We start from the raw sequence: 15,074 nt of genomic DNA on the forward strand, positions 1-15,074 counted from the left end.
ATTGATGGATTCTAATAGCTGTTGGAGAGGCAATGATTTCTCTGGAGAAGGCCTTGCACTAGATCTTTTATGGGGATTGATTGAAATGTAAGTCCTCCACCAAAAGAATTGAATTTTGAAGGGCTCGTGCACTTGCTCAATCGCCAAACTATCAAATATTTGCTGCCCCCCCCCCCCCCCCCCCCCCCCTGTAAAGGCTGGGCAAGAGCAGTCCCCTCAGCCCGACTTGTACCAGCTAATTGAGTTTGCCACATGCGGTAGTCAGATTATCACGATTCCATTAGGATTGGATGTGTAAAGTGGGCCCAATGGCTGGCCTAGCCAGGCTGCTTTAGAGAAAAAGAGTGGTGATAATATGACTCGCTAGATGGCATATTCAAATGATTCCATGACGTGGCAAGTTTGGGTACCGTAGATCTGTATGCCTCGGGATACATGATTCCCTCATGATACACTTTTTAATGAGGAAGTGCAATCGTGTATCCTGAAACATACAGATATATAGCACCCAAACTAGTATGTCACGGAGTCATTTGAGTAGGCCACCTGGTGAGTCATATTATCATGACTTAGAACAAAAACAAACTGAGTTTTTTAGATACTAGCGTGGACCGTGGTATGAGAATTCCCTGTAATTGGGGCCTATTTATAGTCTCTTGTCTTGAACATATCCTCACAAAAATATTCAGAAATTTCTAAACCACATCAATTTTATCTGAGTGCTGATTTTGTAATTCAACCTGGTAGCATATAACTCAAAAATTCATTGACGTGGTAGGTGCAAGAATCATAATTTTTATGTGTATCCCTAGGAAAACTACGACTCTTACAGAGTACACGTCAATTGAGTTTTGGAGTCACCCTATCAAGTTGAATTACAAAATCATTACGCATTTCACCCATATGTGACAAACCTAAGATCTTTGATTCATTTCCATGTGGACCCCCATAGTCATAGACATGCATACTTGTTACAATTTTGCGTGTGGTTTTATAGGGTTCACATGACGATGAGTTGATGAAGGATGATATTTTGTGATCTCAAAGAAAATCGGTTACCAATGCCAACTCAAAAGCTTTTGGTCTCTATTGTTCCAACTTCAAATACTTTTTTGAGAAAATTCTCAAAACATGCACAATGCTTTTTCATTTTCAGTACACTGTTCATTTTAATTTCAAAAACATGCATAGCAAGATCGCAAGTATTTATTTTAATTTTAAAGTGACAATCTCGCTGATAAAATTAAAACATGAGTTTGAGATCACTAGTATCTATTCTAAAAAATTGAGTTTAATGACAAGATCACTACTACTTATTTAATGGTGAGATCACTATTATTTCTTCTAAAAGTGACGATCTCACTAAAAAGCATGTTTGGGAATTAAAACGAATAGTGTACTGGAATGGGAATTTCCCCATATACACCGGCAAGAAATGGTATAATTTACCCTAAAATTTTTACTGGCTTAGAATTTCAACTTAATTGAGTTTTTTTTTAGCTATTAATTATTATTTAAAAATACTAAATTATTATTTTCACCGAATCAACCCTAAACTCATCTCATTGTAGATCACATATATCCTACAAAACTCAAGTGTGGAAAAATTGGTGGCTCTTGAGGATAGCCGGGAAAAAATCTTGACTTCTATAGAGGGTGATTCTTGGATGGTTGACACATAGCTCATATGAATGGTTGCCGACCCATCGAGTAACTCGGAGGATAGGTTTCATAGATATCGCAAATTTGCATAGGTCGGAAAGACGGATTTGACAGCTCTACCGCTGATTGACAGATGTGACAACTTATACCCTAACAGATCGATTGTAACTATTTTAGATTTTCCAGGGTAGTTGTAACAACCCCTACAGCTGACAAACCGGAGAGTAGGTTAACTACTCTAGGTCAACTCATCGAAGCTGTTAGACAAAATCACGGAGGAATATTCCTATAAAGGAAAAAGGTTGCAATCCATAGGGGGTGAGAAAAATTTTAACTCTAAGAACTCTTTAATAGCTCGGCATCGATTCTAACTTGATCGTCGGAGTGGTCTTTTTGTAGGTCCCCTTGGGCAAAAATTACTTTAGGGAATATCTCGATGTAGAGCGAATTTCTGCATCTACAACTTCCTACTGGATTTTGATCACAATTAGTATATCATTAATTAAAGAGTCACGATAATCTAACCCCTTTTTGTTTTTTGTGTATTCACTTTGGCCCCCTTTACATCACTGTACAAAACCATAAATATCTGAACTTGTGTATCACAAAGCAAAGGATGTACGGTTACGTGAAGGGGGAGTTAAAGTGAGTACACAAAAATTATCATGATTCTTAATTAAATTTAAGAATAATGATGAATGCACAAGGTAAATCATAGGCGGTTTGTCTGTAGCTGATGTGGCAAGGGCAGACAATCGCAGATCTTTTTCCTTATGTATCCCAAAGAAAAAGATCTATGGTTATGTGCCCTTGCCACGTCAACTGCATTTGATTTACCATGTGCATTAATCAAGACTCTAAATTTAAATCATAAACTAAACATATTCAAACATGCACCTGAAATCATGGCCGTCAATTTGTCTGGGTCTGCATGGCTCCTCTGATGCCAACTAGTAAGTGTCAACACTCTTGACAAACTTCATAGGTGGCATTCAGGGAGCCAGGCAGATCAATTCATGTCACTTGCATGAAATCATTGTAGGCCTTCATTCGAATCCTTGCTCTTTCGATCATACATCTCTAACACCTGTCAGATGCACAAATATAATGTGATTGAAGTTTAATTTTATCCATTTAAAGAGGCTTAGTAAGATTAATACAGACTGAACTTTCCCATTAATGCTAAAGAAATAGTAAGAATACATCCAAAGAAGCTTCCCTAATATAAACATCCGCAGTATCATCACATATATACAATACAACTAATAACATAAAGAGAGTAAGAATATTTCAATATTTTCAAGCACATAAAGAGAAGAACTTAGTTTGGTGACATTTACTATAAAGTGTGTAGCTAATTTGGGTATGTATGTCAATCAACCAAAAACAAAAAGATAGCTAAAATCAACTACTTATATAAACTAGTAGAGCTGATTTAGTAGATAGTTAGAGAAGAACTTATATTAGTGAAACTTACAATATATATTGTGGCCTAGTAGAGAAGTTGGAGGAAGTATAGATGCTCCTCTCACTTGCTCTATCTATTTCTCTACTACTAATTATCTTCAAACTATCAATGTATCTTACATTCCTTGTGGGGATTATAGTAGAATTTATAGAGTAATTAAAGTAGAGAAGAAGAGAAGCAACGACAAGAGAAAATCCATGTAGAGTTTAAATGACAGGTCCTTAAGAAGGAGGCAACAAATAGTTCCATAGATAGAGCCAGAAGTAGCCTGGGTTTTTGCTGGATGAGGACAAGTTTGGATTTTTTCTAACATTGGAAAACGTGACTTACTTTTGCTATTAATATAAGTGTAGATCCTCTACTCCAGTAGTTGAGTAAACCTACCCAACTCCCCACTTGATCTATTTCTATCATGGACTTTATTAGCAGGCTATCATATGGGCCCAAGCCCACAATGAAAGTATGTCACAGGTAAAGTTGATTACTGGCGTAAAGGATCCATCATATTATTATCACTAGCTCAATTTCAGTCTTTTGAAATAGAAAACACTGACGTTATGATGTCTAAATCCAATGGATGACATCAACGTGGTACTATACTAAAGTACATTCGGAACCATATTATCAGTTCTGTGCACTGTATCAGTAGAGGTTGGTACGGTTAACGGCTTTTGACCAGTAGTGGACGGCGCCTATGCCACTGCATAAAACAAGGCCAGTCTTGCACTCCTCATGTGCGTGGAGCGACGAATGATTTAACGGCCGTTTGGAAAATATTATATATTCATTTAGACAAGCCCCTCAGCGTTTTGGTGAATATTAGAGATACCTCTTGTGTTTTCAAATTGATGACATGTCCCTTTAATATAAGTCTGTTATGAAAGACTAGTTTAAATAACCTTAATACCCCCCTTTAAAAAAAAAGAAAAATGAAAAAAAAAAAACTTATCATATCCAAGACATCAAAGAAGATGGATCACAATGAGATTGAATAGGTTTTTACAACTTGAAGATAAACGACTTTTATCTTCATCTTGAATCTTTCAATTTTCTCTCTTTCAATCGTCAAACCTCAAGAATAAGATATGATTTTAAACGAAAAATCATGATATAACTACATGAAAGAGGGGTAAGTTCAATGTAAATCTTTTTAACACTAAGTAAAAAAAAATGGTTAAATTCGACGGATCATGACATCGAATTTATCCTTTTTTTCACATAATGTCTTTTGGGTAGAAAGACTAAGGATTTTCTACAATACCTTGATGACGAGGATGAATAAGTTGAAAATAAGATTAAGATTTTGAAGATGACAAATTTTCTTCAAAAAAATCTAGGGATTTGGTCTTGAGTTTAAAGAGAGGGACATTTAGATAATTTCAAGTTAAGAGGCATGTTCACATTTTGAAAACACAAGGATATCTCTAATATTGATTAAAATGTGAAGGGGCATGTTTAAATCACTCAATTATATAAGGCTAATCGTTAAAGTTGGATTCCAACTGCTGCGGGGAAATCAATGGGAATAGGAGGGGTGGGGTGGAAGATTATAAACCATGTGCATCTCCTCTCATCTCGTTATGAGATACTGAGTTGACTCATCCAAGTCATCTCAAATGAGTTTATTACTATGCAATGTTTTTAGATATATATTTTATTATAAGGTGAGTTAGTAAATGATCAGTCATAAAATTTATTTTATATACAAAAAATATATAAATTATTAAAAAAATAGTTATCTTATATCAAAAAACACAAAACTTAATTTATGAGAGAGAGAATCTTGAACAAAGGGGATATTAAACAAATACGGGCCACCTGCGAGGGCACACCATCACTTACTTAGTGTGTGTGATATGCGAGTGTTGCATGTGCCTCGGGACTAGTCCTTGGACAAGACCATGGTCTATGAATTTGACAAAAAATCTCAAATACAGTCCTAGTCGCTATCTACAAAGATACCCAATTATAAAAAATTAAAAAAAACAAGAGAGTGGGGGGGCATTGAACAAGTCAATGGGATCTACGAAGAGCAAATGTGATGGAATGTTTGACATTGATCATCTCGTTTGAGTATCTTTAAAATCAGACCACTATGATCACTAACACCTTGAACTTTTGGTCCGTTAGTTGAGCCTAAAACCTGAATAGAAAACACAATTACAAATCCTTGATGGAAAGTGTTCAATATTCCAAATGCTGGAAATCATGAATCAGACCAAATTTCAGTAGGTAGAAAAGTGGGTTAGGCGGTATTGGGTTTGTGGGTCCTAAAAGAGTGAGTGAAGGAACGCTGGATTTCATTCTATATAAAATGACAATGTATGTGGGGGCAGTGAGAGTTATGGTACAAATTATCTATCAGCCTATTACTAATCACTGTTGTGCACAATAAGGCTGTGGACTTACGGCACAACCTTGATGTAATAACTACAGTAACAATTTTGGACAAACAACTTCAATCACAAGATTAGAAAGCTCAAGGGTACGGGGAGTAGTGAAAAATAATGCATGATAGGGAAAAAGGTATATTGGATTGTTAAAGGATATTAGAGTAACTCCAAGGGGGATACCCATTTCTGTACCCATAAATGGGTAATCCTGGGCATATAGATAGTCACTTTAAATATTCATGGGGTATGCATTCCAATTATGCTACCAAAAAATTGTTATCTATAAATATTTTAATTCAACTCAATTTTTAAAGGATTTGAAATTATAATATTTTCAGTTAGAGTCGTGTTTCTCTATCTCCCTCCTCTAACATATTCACTCTCTACTCTCCCGATGTGGCATGTGATACAATCGTTTTTTTTTTCGAGATACACAACTTCATATGTTTATGGGGATGTGTAGTTGTGCATGCCGAGAATATAAAATCTACGATTCTATCACATTCCACGTTAGGAGAGTAGAGAGGAAGTATGTCAGAGGGGGGAATCAGAAAATCATCATTCTTTTAGTTAATTGTCAGAATTTTTTTCCTCCAAAAAAATGGAGAAGCTATGTGGAGCGACCTATTCTGGGTTGTGAAAATCTCACGACCCAAAAAAGGTTGTGGAGGGAAGGAACGCTGGATTTCATTCTATATAAAATGACAATGTATGGTGGGGGCAGTGAGAGTTATGGTACAAATTATCTATCAGCTATTACTAATCACTGTTGTGCACAATAAGGCTGTGGACTTACGGCACAACCTTGATGTAATAATACAGTAACAATTTGGGACAAACAACTTCACTCACAAGATTAGAAAGCTCAAGGGTACGGGGATAGTGTGAAAAAATAATGCACTGATAGGGAAAAAGGTATATTGGATTGTGTAAAGGATATTAGAGTAACTCCAAGGGGGATACCCATTTCTGTACCCATAAATGGGTAATCCTGGGCATTATAGATAGTCACTTAAATATTCATGGGGTGCATTCCAATTATGCTACCAAAAAATTGTTATCTATAAATATTTTAATTCAACCTCAATTTTAAAGGATTTGAAATTATAATATTTTTCAGTTAGAGTCGTGTTTATCTATCTCCCTCCTCTAACATATTCACTCTCTACTCTCCCGATGTGGCATGTGATACAATCGTTTTTTTTTTCGAGATACACAACTTCATATGTTTATGGGGATGTGTAGTTGTGCATGCCGAGAATATAAAATCTACGATTCTATCACATTCCACGTTAGGAGAGTAGAGAGGAAGTATGTCAGAGGGGGAATCGAAAATCATCATTCTTTTAGTTTAATTGTCAGAATTTTTTTCCTTCAAAAAAATGGAGAAGCTATGTGGAGCGACCTATTCTGGGTTGTGAAAATCTCACGACCCAAAAAAGGTTGTGGGATGGGTTGTGCGTTGGAAACCCCTATTTTGGATTTCATGACCTAAAATGGACAATAAAGTTGGGCTTAAAACAAGTCAAGTTTGGGCCTGATATGTGTCTACCTATATCTATATCCGGATTTTTAATTCAAGTCTAGATCCGATCCGACCGAATTAATTGATTTGGGTCAGATAATTTCAAATCATTACAAAGAAATTTATTAAAAAAATGTGATTTGACTTAAGACATTTCCCCTTTTGAAAAAAAGCTTCAACCATTACACCTAATAATCATTTGTTGTTGAATGATCGATTAAAAAAATATAAAAATATAACATATAATATACAAAATAATATATCATTCGGATATAAGGATGGGTCCATATCCGACTCGGGTTAAGGGACATCAACCCATATCCGACCATATTTTAATTCATATACGCTTGGAGAAACCAAATCCGTTAAAAATCGGATTCGGTTCACTCGGATTTCGGATAAAATTTGACCCACTTTAAGCCCTAAATGAAAGGGGATGGGTGGTGGGATAAGTCGTGTGTTGGAGTTGCTCTTAGAAACTGAAAAAAAAAAATTTTAAGGAAAATTTATTTTATGGAGGTTGTTTTTGTAAAATTGCTGATTATTAAGGGAAATAGATTGGATAATTTTCGAAAGGGAAGATTAAGCTACGCTGCTACAGTGAATTACTAGTTTAATTTATCAAGTTGTTCAATCCTAAATCATCGCTAAAGGTGGATTTCTATTCGCATTGTTACTTGGTCTCAACCAAGTAATGATCAGATAAAATTATTGGTGCTTGCATTGATTAGCCCGGTGATGGAGGAGAGATTGAAATTTAAAATCGATGTGTGAAATAATTGAAATAGCAAAGATAACACAATCGCATAAAACACAAGGACTTACGTTGACCAAAATACAAGACATTTACACAACAATATGATCATCCATTCTATTTACTCTCCGAGTTATTTAGCGTTGTTGTAATACTTTCTTTATTGTGAGATTGTGGAGTAAAGAATTGGAGTGTCATCAATCTCTTGGATTCCTCCATAAATCAATTACACAAAAATGAAAATTACTATCAGACTAGTTACCATCACGAAGCCCATGATGAACCAGAAGTTCGTGGCCAGTGGGCTCAAAACAGAATCATGGGTTGCACAACGAGTACGAAGATTCGGTTCCCAACCCAATTCCAAATGTTAAATTTCTGAACAAAAATGGATTTCTTGATTTACATTACTAACTAATTTGACTTAAAATTAATCTAATTTCATTGATAATGTGTGAAAGGATGCATTACATTATCAAACATAATTGTTCCACAATTTATTTATTTAGTTTTTTTAACAAAGCAGAGCAAGTGTTCATTAACTGGTGGTATACCCAATTGACTTCATTTTTGAATGGAATTATTGTCGATGCATAACAAAGTAAGTCTGAATTACAGTGAGAGCCAAAAATAAAAAGGCAGAGATCAAAGAGAGAAGTGTCCACGGGCTACTGAAATAATCGTGCACTAAGGTAGCTCGCCACCTGTTCCAATTTCTATTGCAATATTCGTTTAGATCCATCGAGAGCGAACGTAGATAGGACTCGTCAACATCACGAGCAACCTCCCTACAGAGCCCATTGAAGAGATCGGCTAACTCTTTCTCACTACCCAAAGAATGTTGGATGACCCCTGCATAATGTAGAAGTCCAACATCCTCGGCCGTATTTATAAGGCCATCTATGAAGAACACATATGACGTGAAGTCGGGTTTGCAAGGCGGGTGACATTGTTCGAAGGCGACAATGTTGCGTAATAGAGTGCCAGTATAGTCCTCCATGATCAAAGGCGGGATCTTTAGAACACCATTTTCATGAAACTTAAGTGCCAAGGGAGGATCTTTGGAACACCAACTTTCATAAAGCTCATGTCCAAGGTTCCATGATTCTCTCTTTTCTCGAGCTTGACACCGGCATCTTGAATTTCTTTGATCGAACGAAACATGTGAGGTTGCTTCCCTCGGATCATGCTAGATCGAGGAAGCAAACTAGAACGAAATAGATCGAGTAAGTGCTCCCCTCCGAGGTTTCTCGTCGTTGCAATACTTTCATTGAGAGTTACATGATCTCTAGGCATTAGAGGATTGAAGAATTTGAGTGCAAGATCTGTTAGTGATGATGTTGTCATTGGGTTCCCCGGATATCGTGTTAAATCGAATAATCGAGATAACACAAATAAGGGAATTTGATTCTCGAGCATGATCAGGTCACGACGTAAAAGTGGCAATGTCCATAGCGTTGTGAAGACAGGATTGCTTGTGCTTCTCTCCTTAACTGATTCGCGAAAGAGTTCAAGGATGAAACAACCATCAATGACCATAGTCTCAAGAAATTCGTCGCTCTCAAGCTTGATGGTCTCGGAATAACATGCCCTTGCCTTACCTTCTAAGCTCTTCATGGCATCACAAAGGGTCTCGAATGTGACCCCATGATCCCAATTTGGGTCATTGAGAAGTCGATGAAACGACTTCTTTTTTATTTCTTCCATGGCTTGTAACCGTGCTAGGCCATGGTTGTAAGGGCCAATTGAAACAATGTTGGGGTCATATGCTTTGGTCTCCAACTGGCGCATGTTAGCTGGGACCCTATAGATGGAAACCATATTGGGCTCATTGGGGAGCTGTAGCTTTGGTTTCTGTTTCGCAGAAATCATCAAATTTGAACTCAGAAGCTCTGGTGCAAATGAAGCATTTGCCATGCTTTGAAAGCTCCTTATCATCTGAAGGAATCTCTTGGCAAGCATACCATTCATCCTGGCTTGAGTTGCATAGACCATGGAATCTTAGATAATAAAACAGAATGTAAATGATCTTAATTTATTGATGAGTTGAATTCCGTTGACTCCAATGGTCTTAGTTTATTGATTAATATGTTTAATCAATAAATGATCATAATGGCCATGAAACCTTTGATATAACTTGGTATAAAATACACATAATTATATATAGTTTATTGACTTTAATAGAATTGTTAGAGAATAAGATGTATCATATTATGGTACATGAGATACATTATATCATTATTGTATTTGTATCCCATCATGAAAAGATGTGATAGAGGACATTCTAGTACAAAAATGAATAAATATTATAATGTAATTAATAAATATCAATAAATACCATGTGGTGGTCCATCTTGGCGGCGAATAAGGGGAGATCCCCTCCAAGTTTTTGTGAATATTTGATATACCCCCTATGTTTTCAACAGATGACATATCCCTAGACCTGGTTCTACTATAGAAGACTTTGAAAATGACTTAAATACCATCACCTTCATTTTACGATCAAAATCCCTTGATTTTTTTCCCACCATCAATCGTCTCCAACCTTTAGAATAATTTTTCCCTCATCTTCAAACCATAAGATTCCTTCTCCTTCAACATTCAAACATCAACAATAGTATATGATTTTGGGAAGTAGAGTATATACTACAAAGGGTTTTTTTTATAGAAAAATCAAGAATTTTCTTAAAGAGATTAAAGATTGATGTACTGAAGATGAGGTTGAACTGGTTAAAATTAAGATTTACAATAGAAGTTCAAGAGCTTATAGATGACAGATTTTTGGAGAAAAATTAAGGGCTTTGACAAGAGGTTGAGATGAGGGCTTTTAGGTCATTTCATTGTTACTTTTATTAAACTGGGGTCAAGGGACAAGTGTCATCAGTTTGAAACTATGGTGTACCTCATATATTCAGCAAATTGTGGTGGGGTACGGCTAAATTACTAAATTACCCGATAATTAAATGGTTCTAGGTAAGTCAAAGTCTTCGATAAAGTATTGGGATCGACTTTTTGAGAAATTACCCCCTTGAATCCCCATTAACCTAACTCGTATTTGTCCCTTTGCCCACCTCTATTGCTTCCGTCATCAATCTTACGTCAGCTTCTCAATTTCCAATTATGCAATTCCTTTAATAAAAATATACAACAAATTATTTGATGAGGGATATAATAATAAAAATATACATAAATAGGATCATCAGATATGAAGAAAGGTGCAAAACCATCACCTTCAATGTTAATCAAGATGTAACAATTAATTTGATTTTTGGTTTCACCATCACAATGAATGCATTTTGAGTATTTCATGAAGATTTGTTAGTCTTAACCTTGAAAATTAAAAAAATTAAAATTGTCGAGACCCAAGGTTGAATTGTCAATATTAATTTCGATTTTTTAAGTTCGACATTGATAAATCTTTCCAAAATGCATAAATCAAAATGGTGAGATGGAAATTTGACTAAAACATTACGCTGCGATTAATATTGGAGTTAAAAGATTTCATAATTTTTCTTTTCATGCTTGGGAGTCCTCTTTATAGAATTTTTGTTATCTATGATAGAATTATTTGTTGTCTTGATTGTATCATGCCCCGTCTATGTATGTATTCTAACATCTATAGTGTAAAATGTCATATATTTTGTTGGCGATGCACAGAGTTGCTAGGGTGCTCAGTCCAAATTTTATGGTATTACTAAAGAGAGAATTGTGTAATATTCTTTTATAGTTGTTTTTTTTTTTTTTTTTATTAATATTATAATTTTTTTATATTGGGGGAGATAGACAGTTTTAGTAATTTTTTATTTTATAATAATGATTTTTAAGACTGTAAAATTAAGAAACAAAATATTGATTGATTTTATTTTAATCTGTGAACATAGGCCACATTGTCGAATCATATAAATCCTTATTTTCCGTGTGTGATTTCTATTTATTCTCTTGGTGCTTCGTTTTTCAGCCCAACAGGTGTGACTTTTTAAGTTAAAGCACCTTCTTAGAGTTGTCCATTCAATGTCTGTTGATTTATTTTTTGGGAAAAAGGGTCCCACAAAGACCTTAGAGGTCGTGAAACACCTGTGACTTGGGCTATGGCTCATGGATCGTGACTTGGTGGGCCATTATTTCACAGTCGAATTTATTTTCTTCTTTCTTTGACACTATGCCAAATCTATTCCCTTTTTCCACCCCTTAGAAAAGTAAAAAAAACAACACCAACAGAAATTGGCCCAGTTTTAGGTGGGTCGGGCTTAGAGACACAGAATTTTATGGATCAGGCCTGATTATGTAACAGATTAGAGTAGGTCCAATTAAAAAAATCACTCAGTCCTCCTCCAATCATAACTTGTTTATTGAAGGAAGAAAATCTACAATTACAATTGACAACTAACGAGGGAAGGTTAGATATGCCCATGCTGGTTTTCTAGATTTTGTTTGAATGGAGTGTGCAACTCATCACCTACTTCTGAGTGGTCGATAAAATTATGGTTGATTATTATTTTTCTAAGGAACAAAGAGAGATTCCAAGCCATCTAATTATTAAAAATATATATAAATAATATGTAGGGGGTGTCAATGAGTCAGTTCTAGTTCTCAATACTCAAATGAGTTAAAAGTATATCAAATCATTATAAATAAATAAAAATTCTTTAAAAAAATTAAAATATTATCAACAAAATTAATAACTTACTTATAATTTGTTATACTAAATATACAAATTAATGATTTTTTTCAAAAATAAAAATTTATCTTTGTTTTTTAAATCGAGTATCCCAGTAGACAATGGACTAGGCCTGTATTTGGGCTTTGCCCAGTCCATAGACCATGGTCTTGCCCAAGGATTAGTCCTGCAACACGTGCAATGGCAACAATGAGCGGCACTAGGTAAGTGAGAGTGTGCTCTTGTGGGTGGTTCTTGAGGATTACTTTTGATGATTTTGTTGTTTTATATAGAATTCCTTTTGTAGCACCTAATGTATTGTTTTTATTTGGTTCATTGTACTTTCTTCCCTTAGGGACTATCTCGACCTTCTCTTTGTGTTTCTTGTAATTCTTCCTTCTTCAATTAAAATTATACTTATAAAAAAAATACTATAGAACTAAATATATATTAATTAAGATCATTAACTAACAAAAAAGATTTACACATATACTGTTCGTAAAATTTCCGGCTATTCGTATTGCTTATATTGTTTAGAATTTTGATCTTTATTGTTGAAATTTTCATTTTGTTCAACCAATATTATTAATTATGACTACCTAGTAGGTTCCAAAAATCTGAAGGAACTGATAGTCCAACAAGGTCGGCCGAATTTTGTTTTGAAATCTGTTTGGTTTATGAACCCTATGGGTGTTATTTTTCTATGAACATAAACAAAAGGTAATTAAGGGGGAAAAGGGGGAAATGTATACATGTTTATTTTTTGATAAAAAATATAAATTGATTCCCAACCAAATTGAACCAGGATCCAATTCCAACCAATCTGATAAATTTCCGGGCCAATCACTTGGTTTGGTCTTAAAAAAAATTGTTGTATAATGCATGCTATAGCACTAACATTAACTCTCCTTCTTTTCATGATACCTTTTCAGCGAGTACTCGTGACAATATCAGAGAACCCATAGTAGATTTTACCCCTTTCAAGGCTACACCATTCAACTATGGTGCGGTGCGGGCCATGTTTGACCAAACAGCGCCATGGATCCAGGCTTGGTCTATGACTTAACCATCACCGATTACTTGAACTTCCTGTGCAGCCTCGGCTACAACACAACCCAAATGAAGGAGTTCATAGAAGACGAGCCCTACACCTGCAATCGTGATTCAATTAGACTCGTTGATTTAAATTACCCAAGTGAAGGTTTTTTTTTGTTATGGCCAGGCCTGAAAATTGGCCCCTATTTAGGTGGACCAGGACCAGGACCAGGACCAGGTTAGAAATTTTACACAACCTGGCCCAAGTATTCAACTGATTGGACTTGGTCCAATTAAAAAAATCAGTGTGCGTCTTCCTCGAATCTCAAGTTTCAACCTCACTCTGGTTTAAGCTTAGAAAAGTCCGTAGTGACAAGGGAAGGGTGGCAGCCAAATCACGCGTGTTGGTTTTCTTGATTTTCTTTGATTGGGTAAGCGACTAATCAACAAGACGTAAACGGTCAGTATAATTACTGTTGATTATCATTTTTCTAAGCAAGCAAAGAGAGATTCCAAGCCATCATATAAAAGTTACTTATTGACACTAATAATTAATAATAATTACTAGGACTTTTTCAATCTCATACGAGGCTCTTCATCAAGACATACGGTCGAGATATGAGGTTAAACAGATATTTCCTAGAGATCAAAATTAGTTTTTATTGGAATTTCATCCAAGATTTATATTAAAAAGAAGACGTCGAAATGATTAAGAAACACTCAAATTGTGCATTTTCTGCATTAAGATAAGGGACTTTCTTGAGGTTCTCCATCAAATGGATGGTTGTGATAAGCAGAAAAACATATATTTCATTGTGAACGATACTGATTTCTTGGGGATTAGTAATGTTTTTTTTTTATTTTTCTAGGGATACAATTTTCTTGGTAATATAAGAAAAGGTGGACCTAATCAAATTTTGGGTTGAGCCTAGAAATTTTCTTGATTATTATGCATGTGTGCACATTACAAACAACCGAACAAGAAGAACAAGAAGAGTCAACGTTGCACGAAGGTTCAAGTTGAGTAGAAGAAGCTTCTTATACAGACCCATATAATATTAAGTTTCCTACTCTGACCGTAGTTAAAAATATATTAAGTGTGTATCCATGATCCATCCAACATATGAAAGCTTATCTATAAAAGCAGATGATATAGGAGTGATCCTTTTAAATTATTACTAAGAAAAAGAAACAAGTTAGAAAGAAAAGTGATGGGAATTATGAGGATTTCGCTTGTCCTTCTACCAATCTTTCTTGTTTCTCTCATGCAGAAGCCCGTCTTTGCTAGCAGAAAGGCAAGTATCATTTCTTTTTCTATTTTTCTTTTTTTTTCTCAAAATTGATTTCAATAGCTTTGTTTGGTTTCATTTGTTAGATTCTTGTCCTTTGGTAGAGATGAACACCAATGGGTTTCAGGCCTTAGAGGGGTTTTAAAAAGCCCAATCTCAGGTTTATAGAGAAGCCCAATCTAACCTTAGCCTTGGCCCAATAACTCCAATCCAAGTAAAGAAACAAGTTAAAAAGAAAAGTGATGGGAATTATGGAGGATTTCGCTTGTCCTTCTAGCTATCTTTCTTGTT

At 35.3% G+C, this 15,074-nt stretch overlaps 2 protein-coding genes across 2 annotated transcripts; both read right to left on the reverse strand.

The window, feature by feature from the left end:
- Window positions 1–8,382: 8,382 nt before the first annotated feature.
- LOC147411795 (UPF0481 protein At3g47200-like) lies at window positions 8,383–8,802 on the reverse strand. Its single transcript, XM_086432450.1, has one exon. It carries the CDS (start codon window positions 8,800–8,802, stop codon window positions 8,383–8,385), a length of 420 nt encoding a protein of 139 aa, XP_086288576.1.
- A 17-nt stretch (window positions 8,803–8,819) lies between these two features.
- Window positions 8,820–9,797, reverse strand: LOC147411796 (UPF0481 protein At3g47200-like). Its single transcript, XM_086432451.1, has one exon. It carries the CDS (start codon window positions 9,795–9,797, stop codon window positions 8,820–8,822), a length of 978 nt encoding a protein of 325 aa, XP_086288577.1.
- Window positions 9,798–15,074: the final 5,277 nt, after the last annotated feature.

Source organism: Akebia trifoliata, chromosome 1 (assembly GCF_017979445.1).
Source record: "Akebia trifoliata isolate Shusen 1 chromosome 1, ASM1797944v1, whole genome shotgun sequence".
NCBI classification, from domain to species: Eukaryota; Viridiplantae; Streptophyta; class Magnoliopsida; order Ranunculales; family Lardizabalaceae; genus Akebia; species Akebia trifoliata.

Excerpts from the sequence above, each read along its gene's own strand:
- LOC147411796 (XM_086432451.1), bottom strand. The coding sequence starts at position 9,797 with ATGGTCTATGCAACTCAAGCCAGGATGAATGGTATGCTTGCCAAGAGA.
- LOC147411795 (XM_086432450.1), bottom strand. The coding sequence starts at position 8,802 with ATGGAGGACTATACTGGCACTCTATTACGCAACATTGTCGCCTTCGAA.